At 45.8% G+C, this 20,629-nt stretch overlaps 1 protein-coding gene across 5 annotated transcripts in view; it reads left to right on the top strand.

The window, feature by feature from the left end:
- FER1L6 (fer-1 like family member 6) overlaps window positions 1-20,629 on the top strand; it is a 159,025-nt gene that overhangs the window by 29,520 nt on the left and 108,876 nt on the right. For 4 of the 5 annotated variants that reach the window (XM_070481554.1, XM_070481556.1, XM_070481557.1 and 1 more), the window contains exons 2-3: window positions 13,681-13,766; window positions 19,174-19,294. In XM_070481554.1, the coding sequence (XP_070337655.1) occupies window positions 13,681-13,766; window positions 19,174-19,294 (207 nt within the window). Of the gene's footprint in view, window positions 1-10,263; window positions 10,300-13,680; window positions 13,767-19,173; window positions 19,295-20,629 lie in introns of those variants that run through there. The other variant, XM_070481555.1, reaches the window with a different exon arrangement.

Genomic DNA, 20,629 nt, shown 5'->3' on the forward strand with positions numbered 1-20,629 from the left:
AGGACTAGGATGCCTCTGCATGTTGGAGACTCAACACATTTGGACCCAGAGCTGAGGGTGAAACTCCAAGGACAGTTACTCCTGGAGAAGCCGACAGGACTGAGAGAGCCTCCCCTCCCGTCCAGAGGCTCAAAATCCAGCTTTTTCAAAAGTCATGGCAAAGGAAACTGAGCGGAGCCCTCAAGAACGTCTTGGCTGAGTGAGGAAGAGACAGTTGCATGGGATTTTTGTTTCCGAGACCCTGTAAATCTCCCACAAAAGGCTCCCTGGAGATAAGCTGTTCTGTAGAAAGTCTCTTCAGAGTGCCTTCAGAGTTCTGTTTGATTTCACAGGTTCATAGATGAGCCTTGCGGTTCATTTCCTTCTACGCAGGACACGAGCGAAAACAGAAGCAATGAATTTCTGGTGTGGATTTTTTCTCTCTGAGAGTGTGTCTCGGGTGTAGCGGACTGGAAGCTGTTTGTGTGTAATAGCATTGAGTTGCCTCATTACATTTCAGGTTTCAACTGCGCTAATTAAAGTTCTTACTCTTGGAACTAATCAGCCTGAGTGAAGTAGATATTCCCCCCTCTTGGTTGCAGAAACTGTTGACCTCAAAGATGTGAAGGAGACAAGATCTTGGCAGGTCATCCTTGAAATACTGCAGTCTTTCATTTTCAGCATTGAACTGCTTTTGTTTTTAACAGATGTGAATTTCGTTTCCTTTTCCTTTTTTGAGTATACAGAAGAAAGGAACTAGGCTATCATATTTCATCCCTTGGAACATTTTATGTAATCCACAGGAGTTCAGAAGGAAAGCTCTGTTGAAGGAAAAAGTCTATTTTTGAATGACTTGGATACAAGGTGTGTTGTTAGCAGAGTTAGCCTGGCCTGGGTTTGGAGGGGAGGTGTGTGGGGTCCATGCTTGCCGAGCTCTTAGAATTCCTGGAGGGTAAGCACAGGATAGATGGATGTCTAGAAGTCCTAGCAATTTCAATCAGCAGATATATGATCTTGATCTGGTTCCTACTGTTTTTCTGGGTCTCAGTTTCCCTATTTGTTGAATGAGTAGGTTGGTCTTGATTAGTGATCTTCAAACTTTAAAACTTAAGTTTATTCATACATTATCTGAACTCCTCAATATATAAAACAGATAAAAATGGATTCCCTCACACTGAAAGGGTCGGGGTGCGGGAGAAGTTGGGGACACTTTGGGCCACCTCGTCACCTATGTGACCTTCCCTAACTTCCTTCCACCCCTGAATCCTTGGGCCAACACACGGGCTTGAGATCAACAGTCCCTCCCACCGAATATCTAGAATTCTTTTTCTAACCCTTCCTTTAGCTCAACTGCTTTTCTCTAGTCATTCTGCCCAAAGATAGATGTGGAAATGACTTTATTATTTCATCTCTTCATTTCCTTTTTTTTGTGAGGAAGATTGGCCCTGAGCTAACATCTGTGCCAATCTTCCTCTATTTTACGTGGGGTGCCGCTGCAGAGTGGCTTGACAAGCAGTGCTAGGTCCATGCCCAGGATCCGAACCTGCAAACCCCCAGCTGCTGAAGCAGAGCATGTGAACTTAAACACTAGGCCACCGGGACGGCCCCTCATCTCTTGTTGACTGAAATCTCATAGTCCTGTTATGATTCACTCTGAACTATCTTATCTTGGAGGAACTAATGTGAATCCTCATTTCCCCCTTATTGTATGTTTGGAGGGTATGCGTGGTCATCGGTCTATGGAGTTGTGAGGTAGTGAGCTCCTCAGCACTGGAGGCTATGAGACAAGGGTTGGCTGGTCAGTTGACAGGGTTTTATTTATTTTGTTAAATAAATACCTCTTGAATACCGAGTATGCACAGAGCATTAAAGTACATTCCACATTTTGCCAAAGGAGGAGAGACATACACGTGAGCAACGTGTGAGGGGATGACCTGCTTCACCAGCTTAGGTTACAGATAAATCACATGGCCCTTTACCATTCCAACTGCTCAAAAAAGTTAGAAGGATGCTCAGCGTGTCTTTCATGAAGGTGTGCCTTCCTACTCTTAAATTTCCCTGGAAGCACAAAGAGCAGTTTTGCTTTTAAATACTAGACGAAGAGATGAGATCAGCCCATCTGTGGTCACAGATTTTCCTCCTGTCACTCTAGATTACATTCCTATTGAAAAAGAGTCTTTCTTTGATAAAGGATGGTCCCAGGCTTCCTTAGGCTACCACACTCTGGTTTGTACTTGGATGCTCAGCCATTTCGGTACCAAGGCCATCCAGTTGGGAGGGCCTTCCAGCCTCAGCCACATCCTGGACTGACTGCTGGCATCCCCACGACCATCTAGTCTTGGCAGTGGGCACTGGTCACCAATCCAGTCTCATTTATGCTCCTGGTGAATTCCCTTCTGCCACCCCCCTGCCCCCCAACCACCCTGGGGTTCTTTGTTTTCTTCCCAGCCAGTGGATCCCAGTCAGAGACAAACGTAATCCATCAAAATCTCTCTAATAACATTGGGCCTCAAAAGGGTCTCCATCCCTTTCCGCCAGGTAATTTCCAGGACCCCTTGCAAATTTGCTCTTTCCTTCCAAGCAGCCTCTGAAATCTAAGTACCCAAGGGCATGTGGAGGCAGAGTCTTAGTCAAGACACAAAAAATAGCCTCTCCCCTGAACTAAGAGGCAATGGTCAAGCCGTGGATCCTTGCAGAGGATCTGCTACAAGGGCCCATCTAGTCAAAGAAGCAACTGGCAGCTTATAACTGGGAGCTTAGTAACATTTTACCTGGCTGAGTACCCAGCCACAACTACGAGGGAGCGGTCTAAGGTGTCAGTGTTGGGTGGAAGTGGTAGGATTGTGGAGAGGAGAAGATCAGATGGCCTAGGCAGAGAGAGAATGAGGTACCCCTGTTGAATCCTTTAATGGCTCCCTATTGATCTTAGGCCTCATTGCTCTCCTCTCCTCCCCTCTGCTCTTTGCTCTAGACATGCAGAGAGGGGCATTTTCTTTTAATAATGCATCCACTTTTACCTCTGGGCCTTCACACTTGCTGTTCCTTCCTTCTAGAACTCTAACAGTGTGGAGAGAGATATTTTAAAATGCCCTCTCAGGGATTGGCCAGTAGAAGGGTATTCTCCAGGGCCTGTGGAGAGGAGAAAAGAGTGGCTGCAGGCCCGTGTGGACCTCCTGCCCGAGCATATTGCTGCGCGGCAGACACCTTCCAGAACAGAGCCAAGTGCCGTTTGGAATGCTGCCAACTCCGAGGTTCACTGAGCCCCTTCCAAGCCTGTCACCTGCTGCTTCAAATCTTCCTGTCCCTCTACTTCCCATTGTCAGCCTTTTGCTGAAAAAACTTCCTCTATTTTATCGTCTTACAACTTCAGGTAGCTGCTAAAGCTCTACAGCTTTCTCTTGGTTGAGTGTCAAACAGCCAACCAAAGTTACACCTGAACCTCTGTACACTATGAAAAAAACTGTGGCTAAAACAGTTGGGTAGTTAGGAAGGTAGTGAATTCCTCATCCCCAGAGATGTTCAAGGAATATAGTGGTTGAAGTTAATGGGGAAGGGTGTAAAGGAATTCACGCATCAGATCAAGGGACAAATGACTTTTAAGAACCCATCCAGCTTTGAGTTGCTATGAATTTCCAGAAGATTAGGCAGAGTGCATGAATTTTTACAATCTAATGTATCTTGTTGTCTTATTTTAGAATCTCAGAGAAACCAGACAGATTAGAAGAGACCACCCACTAGGGTAGGACACCGGGGCATCTACGATTACAGCCAGAGGGGTTATTTTCTCAGATCTGACTTTCTATCTCTTCATAGGAGGTTTGTTGGGATATGTTGATTCTTGGACAGCCTCTTAAGGAAGGTCTTATGTTATGAAGATAGAGAGAAGGGCTAGAGTGCTGGTTTGCAAATGGTTAATAAAACAGAAGGCTTTAGTATGATTTGTGGGCTGGAAATTGTTGGAGGCAAGCATGAGATGCTAGTCTGAGGTGTACAGAGCTGAGGACCAGTCAAGGAACTGAAACAGAGATTGATTAAGAGCCAGCTAAAGGGAAGGGACCTCTCTGATCCTTCTCTTCCTCTTCCTCCTCCTTGTCCTCCTCTTTTTCCTGCTCCTTCTCTTCCTCCTTCTCCAGGTGTTCAGAGGGAGGTTCCTTGAAGCATCTCTGTATATACTGCACTCCTTGTCTGGCTTGCCCGGTCTTAACCCTGCCTGTATCCACTATTTACCATGACTTTGGGCAAGTGGCCTGTCTTAGTTGGTTCGGGCTGCTTTAACAAAAAAATACCACAGATTGGATAGTTTAAACAGTAAAAATTTATTGCTCACAGTTCTGGAAGCTGGGAAGTCCAAGGACAAGGTTCTGGAATATCTGCTCTCTGGTAGCGACCCACTTTCTGGCTTGTAGACAGCTGCCTTCTCACAATGTCCTCTCATAGCCAGAGAGAGAGCTCCAATCCTTTCATTTCCTTATAAAGGCACCAGTCCCATTATGGGGGCTCCATCTCCATGACCTCATCCAAATCCAATTACCTCCCTAAGGTCCCACCTCCAAATATCATCACACTGGGCCTAGGACTTCAACATATGGATTTGGGGTCCACAGCATAGCCTAACCTTTTCAAGTTAGTTTCTCCTCTTTAAACTGAGACTAACATTGACTCCTCTCGAGGTTCTTGTGGTTGTTCAATGAATTATCACATGTAAAGGAATCCAACACATAGTAGGTATTCAATACACATTCATTCTTTCCACCCATCTCTTCTCAACGTCCTGGGATCTCATTCCTCTTTTAAGACCAAACTGGAGTGTCACCTGCTCTGGATGCCTTCCTTGACTCTTCTTGGCCCCACGTAAATCATTTTCCAAAAGTACTTGGTATCTACCCACAGCAGCCTTGCTCATACTGTGCTTATAACAACACAGGTGTCTGCATTCCTAACCACACTGTGAAGACCTCTAAGGCAAAGGAGCCTGATGGATTTATCTTTGTATACCAGGGCCTGGCACACTGCTTGGTACACAAAAAGGCTCCATATACTTTTGATGAATCACCACCTAAGGCACTGGTGGTAGGGAAGTAACCAGCCAATAAAAGATGTGTAGACATGATAAAGAGAAAGAAAAAGGAGGATGCACTCGAAAAGGGAGCTATTGTAAGAAATGAATGGAGACAAAGACTGGGTTGCAACCAGAGCTGATGTGCCATTTAACAGAGTACAAATGGTTTACCAGGCCCCAGAGTGAATAATTTCCTTTTTCTCCCCAGCTTCGAGGTGAATAATGGGGCAAGGCTTAGCAACTGACATTTCAGATTCTTCTCTTCTCTGATTACGCTCTCAGTCTTGGAATGGCCTTAACTCCTTTCTGTCTGACATGATACATCTTTGAAGAGAGCCAAACTGCCAGTGAATTCTTGTGGAACTTTCTAGATGTATGTTCTATCTGTTCATCTGCCTATTCATCTATCCAACAGTCATTGAGCTCTGCTATGTGCCAGGCATTGTGCTAGATACTACAGGTACAGACATAAACTAGGCATGGTTACTGCCTTCAAAAGCTCAGCATCTAATAAAGAAGAATGATATTTTTCAAGTAACTGTCATGATCCATGTGACAAATGCTATAATAAAGATAGCAACAAAGTGCCAACAGAATCCAGAGGAGTGAGTGACTTGCTCCTCCTTGCAAAACTGACAAACCCAACCCGTCAAAGGAGATAGCTGAGTTGGGCCTAGAGGACAGACTTGGTTGTTGATAGGCAGAGATGGGAGAAGCTACCTTCAATTGAGGGTCTGGAGTGAGAAATGGTTCATGGGCAAAATAGTGTGATGAATTCAGGAGGAGCTGTCCACTTGGCTGGAGCACAGGGTTTGGAGGTGTCAAGCGCTGGATTGGTGAGTGGGCTGAGGCTACATTGTGGAGAGCTCTAAGGGACTTTCAAAGAACGTTGATCCTATTTTTTAATTTAATTAACATGTGTAGGATATAACACATTAGTGTTGACAAACAGAATGTCGCATCTTATATCTCATTTGATCCTCATGACAGCTCTGTAAAAGAGGCATAACTTACCCTCCATTTTATAGATGAAGACACTGAGGCACAGGAGGGTTAAGGATTTGCTCAGAGTTACACAATTACTGGGTGACTGAGCTGATACTCAAAGCTAGGACTTTGGATCCCCAAATCTATGCTTTTAAAAAATTAACTGTATTGTTGAAACAAGACATATATACAAAAAAAATACACAAATCACAAATGTATAACTTGAAAACTTTCACAAAGTAGATACAGCAAATAATAATGTCCAAATCAAGTTGGCGAAGTTTGACGTCTTTCCAATATTGCATTTTCCAATCCATAAGCATGAAATATCCCTCAATTTATCTTATTTGGTAATTTCCAGTGTAGAGGTCAATTTCTTATACTGATTCTTCAGTTTTTGAATTTTTGATGCTATTTTAATACCTTTTATTTACAGTTTTAGTTTATCGTTCTTTGTTTTTATATCAAGAGGTACAACTGATTTGACATGTTGACCTTGTTTCTGGATATCCTGCTTGATTCACTTATTAATTCAAATAGTTGAACTTTATTGAAATGGTAAGGTCCTCAAATACAACACTGAACAGATGGAGGAATAGTGAGCATCCTTGTCTCATTTTGGTTAATCTTAGGGAGAAATCTTTCAATATTTACTATTGGTATGATATTAACCCTAGGGTTTTTGTAGATATTCTTTATCATATTAAGGATGTTCTCTGCTCTTCTAACTTGCAACAGTGGCTGCAGAATGGAGGATAGTTTGCAGGAAGGAGAGAGAATGGGAGCAGAAAGACCACTCGGTACCGAACTAGAATGGGAGCGGGGTGGAGGCAGAGGAGGGAATGTGCGGGAGACGATGTCCTGGCTTCTCTGTTTCTTCAATGGTTCTCACTTGCTCACTGCTCGCCTCATAAAAGTTTTAAAAGAGAAAGAACTCTAAAAGTTGCCAGGGTTCGCTTTCTCTGGGTCACCCAAATGGTCTTCTTTAAGATATTAGGTGTTTTGTGATAAAGGTATAGTCAAATTCATTTAGAAAAATTTGAATACCTTATTACCCTCCCGGAGAGTCACAATGAACATGAGCACATTAAAAACTCTGAGAATCCTACAGCAAATGTAGTTGTTTAATGTAATACAGCACCTCCTGTCTTCAGTGTCCATGATACCAAAAAGTGAGGTTCAGAAGGAATTTCATAGATCCTCTCTTTACTTATTATGGAGTTTAATGAGTGTCACTTGTAACAATACACTGACATATAATAGATATGGTTACAAGTGAGACTCCTTAAGTCAGTGTAGTGGTGTCCCTGAGGTTATGACTATACCCTCTTCTTTTCCTGTTATGCGCAAAGCCCATTGAGAAATAGATCTAGGCATCAACTAATGCTGGTAAAGCTAGTTTGGAGGACGCTGTATGGATCGGAGTCTAGACTGAATCAGATAGACTTATCCACCCAGCTGCAGGGAGGAGAGGCCCGGGCTCAGTGACTGACTTCCACTTGTCAGCAGGGGCAGAAGGTAGAATCCAATGTTCTGTAGGAAGGTAGAGCCAAAGAAGGGAAGACCACATGAGAATAGGAGCCTTGGCCCTAAACCCTACCCAAGAGAGGAATGTCAACCAATGGATGCCATCCTCTTATCATTCTGCCAACAGATAATCATGGAACATGTGGGAGGAGGAAAGTTTAGGGAATAAAGAAGAGCAGAAAGCTAAAAAGGGTGGGAGTTTGAAGACTCATTTATGCTAGAACATGGGGAGAGAGCTGCTTGTCCCAAATGTTGGGAAGCTGTCTGCAGTCTATTTTTGGCTTAGAGGTTGATTCTCTTGCCTTTAGGAGAACAGGGATCAGGGCTCTGATTAGCCTGAATATAGAGGATGAAATAACAAAATGAACATTTCCTTAAGGCAAGAGAAAGTTTTGGGCTGAGGAGGATCCAGCAGCCATAACTGTATTGAGTCATTGGCATGACCTGCCAATATTTGTTTCTCTGTTTTCCTTGCACTCTGACCAACCCAGTCATGTGCTAATCTTAGATATAGAGGAGCAAGAGTAGGAGAGGATGGAGGCCAGAGGCTTTAAGTTGAAAAAGGCTCCCCTAACCCTTGTAAGATGGCATCAATAGTGGGCACCGTCAGTGTGCTGCAGGGTGGGTGAGATGCACGCAAGGACAAAGCCTCCATTTTCCTGGGGCAGTCCTACAGCAGCACCCTCCTACCACCTTGCCCTTGAACATTTGGCAAAGATCTCTGAAGGGCTGTCGGAGCCTGGCTTAACCCGGGCTGGCTCTACATGATGTGGCTCAGAATTACTCCTGAGTCCTCTTTGATTGAGAAAAATCACAGGAGGAGGGATTCATTAGCATCCTTGGAGCGGCATTTCCTAGACTCAGATGATCTTGCAGGAATTCTTGCAGGTGAAATATCAAGACTCTCACTGAGGGTCTGTTGAGTTGATGACGTTTGAATCTCATTACGATGGCTGATGGGGCTGGAATGTACAGAACGAGGACCTAGCAGAGAAACATCCATTTACCACAATGAGGTGATAGATTCCAAACTGCCGTAGGTAAGAAGAAACTGGTTCCCATGAGATTGAGAGCCAATGCCCCATCCATCCAGGCCATTGCCTGGGATACTGTGGGCCCAATAGAGGACTGATCCTTCTCTCTCAAACTGAAGGACTCTGTTCTTCCAAGATTGGATTGATCCTATGCATAAATAGAGAAGGCAACCAATTCTGTGGGCTAATTTCTGGGATGGGGTTTAGTGGAAGGGGAGCGGAGGTTGAACGACAAAGTCCAGCCTACTCAAATATATCCACCAAACACTCTGAATATCCTAAATTGCATTGTTCCTTTTAGTTAAAAAATTGTCTTTTGCACTTCCTTTAAAAAAACGTAAACCTTCTGTCTGAGAGGACAGCTCAACGGCACTGATTTCTTAACCACAGGGGTTTGGAACCCTGCTGCACGTTGGAATTCCCAGGTTGGAATCACCTGGGAAACTTCAAAAACTGCTGAGCCTTGGTCCCCCTGCTGAGCAATGAAATCAAACTCGCTGGGTGGGATCCAGACACAGTGTGGGGGACAGTTTTAGAAAGCTCCTCTGTATGAATCTCATGTGCAGCGAAAATTGAGCATCATTGCCCTAGAGAAATAGGATATCGAACAGGTAAGTTGTGATAGGAAGATCACAGGGAGAGAGGAAGAAAAGTTTCGGCGTCTTGACGAGGCCGGATGTCGCATGGGTTTATATTTTAACTCTCTTCTGTCGAAACCCACTTTATAGATGTTTCTATGTTTGGTGGTTTGATGTTAATGAACATATCCCAGTCTTAGAAGTAAGATGAGTACACAGATGGGATATTCCCAAGAAGGTATTTCCCAGCAGGCAACTGGGAATTTAACGAAGGCTCTTTGGATAAAGACGGTGGCAAAGCTTCATTTTGTTTTGTTTTTGAGATAGACCTGATTACATGAAATTTATTCTTTGGATAAAGGAATTTTTTGAAATATATAGCTCTAAAAAATATATTTTTTTAGAGTTTATGAAAGTTTTCATATAAATAAATTCACAAATCAGTTAAAATTGTTGTTTTTTTTCCATACTGGGCGTTATGACTTTGGGTCTGGAGGGTGAGATGCACAGGTAATCTGCAGCCTGTGTCCTTTGGGTGGGGAAGAGAGCAGCAGGAGCCAGGACTGGTCACACCCATTGACACAATTAACTGTGTTTGGCCGCTTGACCTGTGGTGCTTCCATTCCTCACTGAAGGTAGAAAAGGTGATTCCAGAAGGGGAATCTGGTGACACAAGTGGACAACCACATGGAGACCCTGGTTGCGAGCCACTTCCTAATTCTGGCTCCACTGAGCCATGGACATGACATAAAATTAGCTATTTGTAGAGATCTTAACAGTTCAGCATGAGGGCTCTGTGAGGTCATATATACAACACTGTAGTGAGAAGAGCAGAGTTAACCTGATTGACACTTCCTGAGGAAGAGGAGCCTGGAGCTCAGAGGCATCCCATTGCCAGCCCCAGTGACATAGTTAGAAAGCGGTATAGATGAGTCCCAGGCTCCAGCTGTCTAGCTCCTCTTTCTGTGTGCCAGGCTGGCTGCTTCCCTGGCAGGGTGGGCCCTGTGGTTCAACAGGGATTGACATCACATGGAACAGAGATGCTGAAGTGAGTCTAACACGTGCACTCTTCACCATTCTTATTGTTTGGATACAGATATCGGAGTCATGGTAGCTTTCACCCTGAGGAGACCAGGTTGGTATGGAGGTCCTTGTATGTCTCTTGACTTATCTTGGGGTAGCCCTGGGAGGAAACTCTATGGATCCTAAACCAAAGAATCCCATCCTTTTTGTGCGGTGGGAGGGTCCCATACTGGAATCCTTGGCAAACTGGGCAGGCCGTGAGATGGCAGCCACCTTGGAGACTTACCAGGTAAGTCTTCCTGATTCGCTGGCTGATCTCAACATATTGCCTGGAAACCCTGACAACCTCGGGTTTGTAAAAACGGGTAATAACAGCATCTGCCTCATGGGATGTTGTGGGGATACTAGGAGATAATGAGTGTAAAATGGTGTTCCTGGCACATAGTGAGTGTCAATACATGTTTAAAAAACTTTCAGCTCACTCAGGGGAATATTTTAGCACATTTCCTTGTCATCAATGTTGTAAGAATTTGGAGCATGCTCTACACATTAAAAGCATTGTTTCCTATTTTAACGTCACCCTGTCAATTGGGTAGCAAATGTCCTTGTGTCACGTGTGAATGAAACGCACTCATCTGGGTTGAGCATCCAGCCTCCAATGCTAGAGCTAACAAGTGGGTTCAAGCAGGTCCCTGAGCTGAGTCCTGTGTCACAATTCACTCTGTCCTGCGCAGTCTGCCAGTGACACCGTGGTTCTGGGCTGGCAAGGTATGTCTTCTCTCTATGGCAAATGGCACAGGGCTGAGGAGGAGAAATCAATTTTCATCAAGGAGGCTTTTCATGCTGAGAGTCATGCTGGGAGTGCCCTTGACTGACTCAGGGTTTCAGGCAAACAACTTTGTGTGTTTGTGAAACAAACATCAACCCACCCAAGAGAGCGGAGCTGGTTGTAAATCCTTTGGACATTACCAGAAGGTCTTTTTGGCGTTCTCTGTAGAGGGGTCTGAGCTGTGCCTACACCTGGGCTTCCCAGTGCTGGTTCTTCCCCAAGTCCATTAAAAATCTCTAAAAGTGGTTGTGGATGTCAGTATCTTTTGGACTTCCTTAGGTGCCTCTAACAGAGAGCAGGGCCAAGAGCCCTTGGTTTCAGAGGAGTGGGGGTGTCTGTCTCTGAGAGGTGGGACATCTCTCTCTCTTCCCCTGCCCGTGGCAGCAACTTTGGGCATGCCCCAGTGCCTTGGTCACCAGCTGCCTTATGGGAGATTCGGAAAGCTGAGGCTGTCGGCGATGAGGATATTAGTTCCTAAAGGAAACTTACATCTCCCTCTGGTAGATACTATCATTTATTAGTAGCAGCTTCCTATTTGCTGATGCAAGTAACTCAGCCTTTTCAAGTAGTCTGCAGAGGCTGTTGGCCAAGTTCCTAGAACACCAGATCCTACCTCCATGAAACGATCATGGCAGTGGGCCCTTGGGGACCACAATGGCAATTTAGGATTTGGAAAGTACTGGCCTTGGACCTTCTGCTTTGTAGCTCTCCTTTGAAAGCAGGATAGCAAGAATTATTTTTGGAAGTTTCCCTTAAGCTTTCAGACAAGGGGAATTTTAATAATGTTAGACAAAGGGAATCCCCTTTGTGTATATTCTCCTGAGATTCCTGGGAGACTAAGAATGGTGTTCTTATCCCAGGGCGGTGGCAAATCAAAAGGGAGAAAGATGCTATCTCTGAGAAGGGTACTTTTTTAGTACTTTCTATACACCAGGCACTGTCCTCAGTGCTTTGCTGACTTCACCTCATTTTATTCTCACAAAAATCCTGTAACATAGGTACTTTATTGTTATCTCTATTATACCCACGGGGAAATTGAGGCTCAGAGAGGTACTGTGGCTTGTCCAATCCATCCATGTCTGGCTGGTTCCAGAGCCCATTCTTTCCATTCTACTGTCTCTCAGGGTCTCAAAGGACCTCTGAGGTCTCCTAGGCCAGTCCCCCACTTCTGATGTTTGTCCTCTCTACAACATCCTTTACCAGTGGTCCTCAGGCCTCTGCTTGCACACCTCCAAGAACAGGGAACTCATCCCCACCCAATGCAGTCCATTTCACCGTTCAGACAGCACCAGTGTGGGGGGATCTTTAGCTCCTCACGTGGATCAAGGCAGGACATAAACAGAATAAACAAACAAAAAATAAGGAAATTGAGCATACATCTGTCTCCTAGTAGCTTCCACTCATTGGTCCTAATCCTATCCCTTAGAATAATAACAACTAATGTTTATTGAGCAACTAGTTGGTTCCAGATGCTTGCTAAATGCTTTGCATTTGTTATCTCATTTTACACATGAGGACCCTGAAGTTGAGAGAGTGACCTGTTCAAGGTCACAAAGATGGTGCTGGGATCAGGACCCAGGCAGTCTGACGGTGGAGTCACTGATCTTAGCCACTGTACTCCACACCCTCCCAAGTCTTCAATATGAAAGCAAATGGAAAACTTCGATGGTTCCGCCTCTTTCCTCACGTTGCTCCAGGACCGCAGAACGTTCGCTGAGACAGTTTGAGTCTTTCTTGCTCTTTCCTCCCTTCTCCTCCGTTCCTTCCTGGTTCCTCCTCCTGCTTCCCCTAAGGGCCACCCCACCAGGCTGTCTGGCTCAGGCCAGGACTTTGAACTGTGCTCTTCTGTCCTTCCACACAGAGCCAGGTGCTCTTCAGTCCCTCAATCCAGAAAGGGATTCTCTCGGGAGCAGTGTCTGGAATGCTCAGCTAGGGATGGCAGACTGAGGCCCTTTCCTGGGATGAGAAGGAGTCCCCCAAATGACTTCCTGCTCATGGCTAATAATAGCAATAATAATAGCAGCTGATGTTTGGGGCTCATACCATGTGTCAGGGACCTCAATAAGTCCCAGGGCCTCTTGCCCTTGGAAATGGTCTGGGAGCCTGGCTCTGGAGAGGGTGAACATTCTGCTCAGGGGAACGGGCAGTCTCAGGCTGACCAGTGGTTAGATCCTGGGCTCTGAGTTCAGACAGACCCATGTCCAGTGGATGCTCTGATGCTCAGAGCTGTGTGCTCTTAGAGGCATTACCTACCCTCTCTGGGCCTTGGCTCCTCCTCTGTAAGAAGGGTAAGAGAGGAAGCTGTGATGATTAAATGGTGTCATTCATTTTGGGTGCCTGGCACGGGTGAGTGAGGAGAAAGGGAGAAATCCTAGCTAGAGCTGTTAGTGTTTGCATCACGCCTCGTTTAAGCGCAGCTCTAGGTGGACCTCATGATTTCTGTTCTGGTGCGGTTTCCATGATTTCTGCAAAAGTAGAGCTGTCTGGAGAGCTCATTGGGTCATCCTGACGCTCGTCTTTTGACTGCCATCCTGGGAGGATGAGGAGGCTGGTTGGCTTCCAGGAGAACTCAGTGTGCGCGTGTGTGTGGGTTTATTTTCTCCTAACACGTCTGCCTGACTCAGAGTTACTATGACTGTGTTGTTTATTTTTTCTCCTTTTCAGAAAGGGGATGTTTGGGCTGAAGCTAAAGAAGAAGAAGAAGAATAAAGCAGAGAAGGGGTTGGTGCTAGCCAACAAGGCTGCCCAAGGTGAGGCTTTTGGTGGGGAGCTGACTGCTATGCCGGGGCCTGTGGCCCTCACAGAGTGGACCCCTCCTTGGATGAGAATGGGGTTGACTCTTCATAGGGATGAGGTGGGAAATGTGCTGCTTGCTGAGTCTTCAGACCCCGCTGATCACAGATGTGGACCCAGGGCTGTCTGCCTCAGCCCCGCTGCTCATCTGGTCATCGTGCCAAACAGGGACGTGGTGAACACCTGCCAAGCTATAGAAGGGGACCCCAGAAGGAAGCACTGACAGGGTTCAAGCTCCCATTTCTGTTCTAATTTGCTCTGTGGCCCAGGGGAAGTCACTTGGTAGCTCCGAGTCTCAGTTTCTCCCTTTGTCAAATGGGTGCGATGTGGATTGCTGGGCTGACCTCACACGGCCAGGGGGAGGATCATGTGAGGTTTTGAAAGTAAGAGTGAGGACAGCAGCTGCTCTGAGGGAGGCTCTGCATGTAGTGTCTCATTTACCCACTCCGTCATCTTCCCGGTAGGTATTGTCATCCCAGCTTTACAAATGAGGTTACAGAGATGCAGAGAGTCAGTAAAGTGAGCGAAGGACCAGCTGAAGAATTTGCAGGGCCCAGTGAGAAAGAAAAATGCAAAGCCATCGTTAGGAAACCATTAAGAATTTCTGATGGTGACAGTGGAGCATTAAGCCAGGTGCCATGAGGTCCTTCTGATCCCAGGACCTTGTGTGTCTGCACAGACTCATGCAGCCGGCCCTAAGTGTGGGAGGCATAGAGCCAGGAAGCAACAGCGTTGGGATGTTAATCCAGGCTGGCTGACTTTCTGCCCTTAGAATGGGCTACTTCCTTCTCCAAAAGAGCAAATCCCCGAGTTACCGTGTGAATTGTGCCGGTGGAGGCCAGGCCCGGCATTAGGTAGACACTCATGTTTGTTGAATCAAATAGGATCAACTGTTTGCAATGGACGGGTCTAGGGTGGTCGCCTGGAGACTTCTGCTGGGTGGTCCTAACAACAACCAGTTCAAGGCTGGCTTTCCGGACCATTTATAAACCAAAACGGCGCCATAGGTCTGCTTTAATGTCACCCATCTTGTCTCCTTGGGTTGCGGGGGGCGGGCACTCCTTCACTGCAGGTGTCCTGTAGCCTTATGTCCCCCCTAACTCCACTCCTTGCCCACAGGTAAAACCTAATCTTAGAATAGAAAATTATGGAAACTCATTCATATTGAAGTGCTGATAATAGTGATTAAGAGTTAACCTTGGATGGGATGGGAGAGGCATTCCATTTTAAGTGGGGACGAGGCTTAAACCTTAATGGAAGTATTGTCTATTCAGTCGAATTGGAGGTATCAGAGAGTGGGTAGAAAAGGCTTTGGGGTCTTTCCTGGTGTCCTTCACCCTGCAGTAGGTCCTGGGGACACAAGATTGAACAAGACACAGTCCCTTCCCTCAAGGATCTTATGAAAAATAATAATATTTCTGCCACATTTAATAAGCCCCTGCTGCTTTCTACTTGACATACATCATTCATGACTCAGAAATGAAGACTCCTTTGCCTCTGTTTTACAATAGAGGTTCAGAGAGGGTGAGTGGCTTGCCCAAAGTCACACAGCTAATAAGTGGAGAAGCTGGCTCCTGAGCCTAGGTCAGTCTTACCCCAGAGCCTGCCCTTTCCTACCCCATGAGTCAGCCTCCAGTTAGGAGCCCTTATAGACTGTGCAGAGGAGGAAAGAACAAGCTGGTGGAGATTTAAGGCAGTCAACCACAAGAATTTCAGTGGAGCTGGCTCCCATGGCCCATTCTAATTATAGTCTTCAGCCCACAAAGCAAACAGGGTGGAGAGGAATCAGGACCCTCCTAGAAAGTAAACAGCGTCCATCCTGCTGGCCAGGGGCGAGCCCCTCAGGGGACTGGCAAAACAGAGTCTATAGCACTGAGTATACTTCGGTCTTTCCTTCTTGGCTTGGCTTGGGAAGTTAGGGCTTTTATGGATGAAATGTTTGAAGATTCTCAGTCTCTATCTCTTATATCTGTGTATTTTGAGGCATATTAACTATGCTTTAATTTCTTAAAATTCCAATTACCCTAACCCATCCATTAATTATATACCCAACAACAGTTACTGAATACCTCTCATGATCATCCATTCATTCATTTACTCAACAAATAGTAATGGAATGTCCACTGAGTGTTGGGTCCCATGCTGGGTTGTGGGTATACAATGGTGGACGTTGCATAATCTAGAGGGAGATCAGCCCTGTGCAGGATCCTTTCATTTGCCCCTCCAGATCTATTCTCCACCCTTCTCCACGTGTTCTCTGTCCCAGGAGGCTGACCTCTATGGATGCATGACCCAGGTCCCTTCCCCAGTGGGACGCCCCAGCAGGAGGTCTGAGGGAGGGAGGAGAGCGGGGCCAGGCTCCAGGTGGAGGTGTCCTTCAGCTGAAGGATGGTTGTGACTCCTTGTAGGGAAGCGAACTGGACCCGACTTCCTCTCCTTCCAGGTTCTGGTAACTGCTCTTTCTTCTTATTTTGGGGGCCTGTGAGTGGTAACAGCTTGGCTGCTGTGAGCCCCAGATAGCTTCACAACCCTTTGGGATTTTTCTACACCCATACCCTTGTCAAAAGTCCTTAAATACTTCTGTTCCGGATGGGCCATCTGTTATCTACTGGGACCCTGAAGAGGTAACGGCATTACAAGTTGAGAAAAGTGCTATAAAGAAAGAGACAGTTGCTGAAATGGAGACCATTAGGGAAGCTTTTAGGGCAGTTGGAGAGGGGTCTTCTGGGGTGGTAACATTTAAGCTAAAACTTCAAGGAAGAGCGGAAGCCCACCAGGGGAGGGGCCAGGAGGGCAGCTCAGGTGGAGGGGTGCTTGTGAAGGAAAATTCCAAGCTGGAGAAAGTTTGTTTATTTAGGAGTAACTGAAATAGGCCTGAGTGACTAGAAAGCATTAAGTAGGGGGGTGACAGAGGGACAGGTGAGCCAAGAGGAGGAGAGGGAAGCCAGATAGAGCAGGGAGTTAGAATCATGTGTGGACTTCAGACTTATTCTCACTGCAATGGAAAGCCATCAAGGGGTTTTAAGAGGAGAAACAACATGATCTGTTTTTTTTTCCTAAGAAGTTCACCCTGGATGCTCCTTGGTAAGTGGATTGGAGAGAACATAGTAGTAGCTCAATGAAGGAATGAATAGAATAAGCTTTAGCTGACTGCGTTTCTACCTCTGTGACGTAAACCCCTAGAGGGAGAGGTCCACGTTTGGTTAATCCCTCCACCCTTAGCACCTATCCAAGCACAGTTTCGGGCATATGTAAAGAACCTAAGAACGTTCACCAGAAACCCGGATCTGTAACAGTTGCCCCTCATCCTTGAGGTCCTCGTAGTCAGGTAGGGGAGCAAGGCTTCATCTTATCTTGCTGCTTCGAGGGATGAGTCGGGCACCGGCATTCCTTCTGGTGGCTCTGCAGGCTGGCCTGTCTTTTATTTCCTGAGTGAGAGAAGAGTCAGAGCAGACTGCATTCGTTCAGTCATCCTTTCTGTAACTACCGAACACCTACTAAGGCCTGTGTCCATGAGCTCCGGTGACATTATGGGCTGTGTTATTCCATCTGTCTTCTGACTTGGTACTGTTTTGCTTGGTTTGCTGATTAAAATCAGAGAACCAAAATCTATCAAAGCTGGAAGATGTTTAGAGATGGTGAAATTGATAAGTTGAGTCCCATGGACCCCTGGGGTCCTGAGAAATGGCTTCAGGGGTCCCTGAAGAGGATGGCGGTGACGCCCGGCGGGAGGCCCTCTGCCCCACATTCCGCCCTATGGCACATAGAACAGCTTGGTATAAATAGACGTGTGTTGCATATTGAGGTTCAGTATAAAATTATGCTTGTGAAAGGGTTATGCTGTTTTAAAATCACTTTTCTTGTCTAAGCCTTTCATTTTATAGGCAAGGGAAAAAAAATGCCAAGAAATTCTGAGTGATTCGCCCAAGGCACCCAGCTTGGAATCTGCACAGCTGAACTCCCGCCACGCACCTGGCAGGCACTGTGCTAGGGGTGTATCTACTTTGCTTAATTTCCTAACAGCCCTGTGGGGTAGATACACTACCCTGCCTTGCTTTAGAAAGGAGGAAAACAAGGCTGAGAGAAGTTAAATAACTTGCCCCAAATCCTGGAGCTAGAAAGTGGCAGAGCTGGGATTCGAACCCCAACCTTTTGGATTCAAGCCTTAAACTACACCTTGCAGAGTCTCTTAGTATGTGAGAATGTTCCACCCAATCCTTGGTTTTGCCAAAAACCTGGTTAAGCAGTGGTTCTCAAGCTTTGCTACACGTCAGCATCACCTGGCGGATCAAAAGAACTTGACATCCGGGCAATATCCCAGATAAACTAAATCAGAATCCCTCGGGTTGGGGAGCGGAAGGCCTGAAGATCTGTTTACTATCCATTCATTGAACTTTTCTAAACCCTTGTGTACTAGTTTCCTATGGCTGCTGTGACAAATTACCACAAACTGGGTGACTTGAAACAACCCACATTTATTCTCTCACAGTCCTGGAGGCCACAAGTCCACAATCAGCGTCACTGGACCAAAATCCAGATGTCGCAGGGCCCCACTCCTTCGGGAGAATCCATTTCCTGCCTCCTCCATCTTCTGGTGGCTGTGGCATTCCTTCGTCTGTGGCAGCATCAGTCCAGTCTCTGCCTCGTGGTCACATGGCATTCTTTTCTCCCTCTGCCTCCCTCTTCTAAGGATACAGGCGATTGCAATTAGGGCCCATCTGAATAATCAGGATAACCTCTTCATCTCAAAACCCTTAATTTAATCACATCTGCAAAGGCCCTTTTACCAAATAAGGTCACATTTACAGGTTCCAAGGAATAGGACCCATTATCTTTGGGGAATATTATTCAACCCAGGACTCCTTGCTACTCAAAATTGGCCCTTAGGCAGCAGGAATGGCTTCATCTGGGAACTTGCTGTTGGAAATGCAGAATTTGGGGCCCCACCCCAGACTTACTGAATCAGAATCTCATTTTAACAACTTACCAGGTATTCTTATGCACATTGAATTTTGATAATGAGGCTCAGAGAGCATAAAGTACTTGTCTAAAGTTCCATTGCGGCAAGGTCACGCTTGAAAACTTGTCTTTAAATTCATAATCCTGTTTCCTTTCTATGGTACTGTGCATAGAAGCCTACTCTTCTTTGGAGATAGATAGAAGACACATAGTTTTTTAGATAAATTAAGCTATGTGTCTGTCTTTTCTGCCAATAAGACATTAAGTTTCATACTGGCAGGGACTGTCTTAAAGTCACCTTGTACCACTTACGGTGACTGGTACAGTGCTGGACACAGAGTGGGGGATCAGATCGCCACTATGTGTGATACTCAACAACATTTTCTTCCCTTTTTGCTTCTCTAGATGGTCAAAGTGAAGCAGAAGCGGCACAGGAGGGACCTTCTCACCAGGAAGGACCAGGAGGAGATTTGATTTTTGATGATGTGTCTCTCACTCCTGTCCCCTCGGCTCCTCCAAAGAGAAGGTACGGTGTTGATGCCAGCAGTCAAAACACATTTACCGAGCATCTCCCATGGGCCATGTGACCCTGCAGGCTCCAGGAGAACAGAGGAGAATAGCACCTACTCACTGTCTACAAGGAGCCAAAGGTCTAAGGCAGGAATACAGAATTCTGTGTTCCCCAGCTTTTCTGTGGCGGTGCTGGTCTTTTGATACTGCTCAGCCTTCAGTAGGCCAGGGTCCTGGTTCTTCCAGCTTCTAGTCTTAAATTCCCTGGGTTAGGGTCCTCCTGTCCCTCATAGTTCAAAAAGGACAGCAGCAACAGGAGACAGAGCCAGGAGCTGTCCCTCACCCACTCTTTAATTCATCAAGGTGCTAGGTGTCTTAGCTTTGTGTTTGCCCAAATGAGAAGGTGGCTCTTATACTACCCAACAAAAAGTCAGAACAAACTGGCCTTCTGCATGTGATTTGTTGTATCAGTTAGCTGTTGCTATATAACAAATAACTCCAAAACTCAGTGGCTTAATATAATAAGCATTTATTATTGCTCACGAATCTATGGATTAATTGGATACTTTTACTGGCTCTGGATAGTCACAGATACATCCCTCGTGTGTATCACCAGCTCTGCTTATTTTAGTTTGAGGGTTGGCTGAGGGTAGACTGGTCTAGGATTGCTTCAGCTGGGACCGCTGGGCCCTCCACCGCATGGTATCAGATCATCCATCAGGCTAGTCGGAGCTTGTTTCAATGGTAGTGATGGCAAAGTTCCAAGAGAAAGAGCAGAAGTACACTCGATTTCTTGAGGCCCACACTTGAAATTGGCAAAAGTCATTTCTATTGCATTCTGTTGGCCAATGCAAGTCACAAGAGCAGCCCACATCAGAGTGAAAGGAGATTGCAAATTACAGGACAAAGAGCACAGACACAAGGAAGTCAACAATTGGAGCTATCTACGCTTCCAGGCTACCATGTTTGTTTATGTCAATTTCTTACTCATGATAATTCTCCATGCCCATCCCTTCTTTTTCCGCTCAGAGTTGTTACTATCAATAAAGCAAATTAGTTGCTTCCCTGTGTGGCAGATTCTGAGTTGTTATTACTGGGCTGTGACAGGATGGCAGTGTATGTGTGTAAGGGGCAGAGGAGAGTGGGAGACAGATGGAAATCAGAGAAGGTGATAGCTCAGAGGTTGATGCTTAAAAGAAGACATGAAACTTGTATGCACATATACACTGCAATATCTTCTTCCCCCCTACACCGCAACATGACAACCCCACTGCTCCCGCAGCCCCTGAATAGGGATTTCAATTGTGTTTTAATATTCTTTCAGGGATCACTTAAAGGATGTTATTTATTT

This window comes from Equus asinus, chromosome 12, assembly GCF_041296235.1.
Source record: "Equus asinus isolate D_3611 breed Donkey chromosome 12, EquAss-T2T_v2, whole genome shotgun sequence".
Taxonomy (NCBI): Eukaryota; Metazoa; Chordata; class Mammalia; order Perissodactyla; family Equidae; genus Equus; species Equus asinus.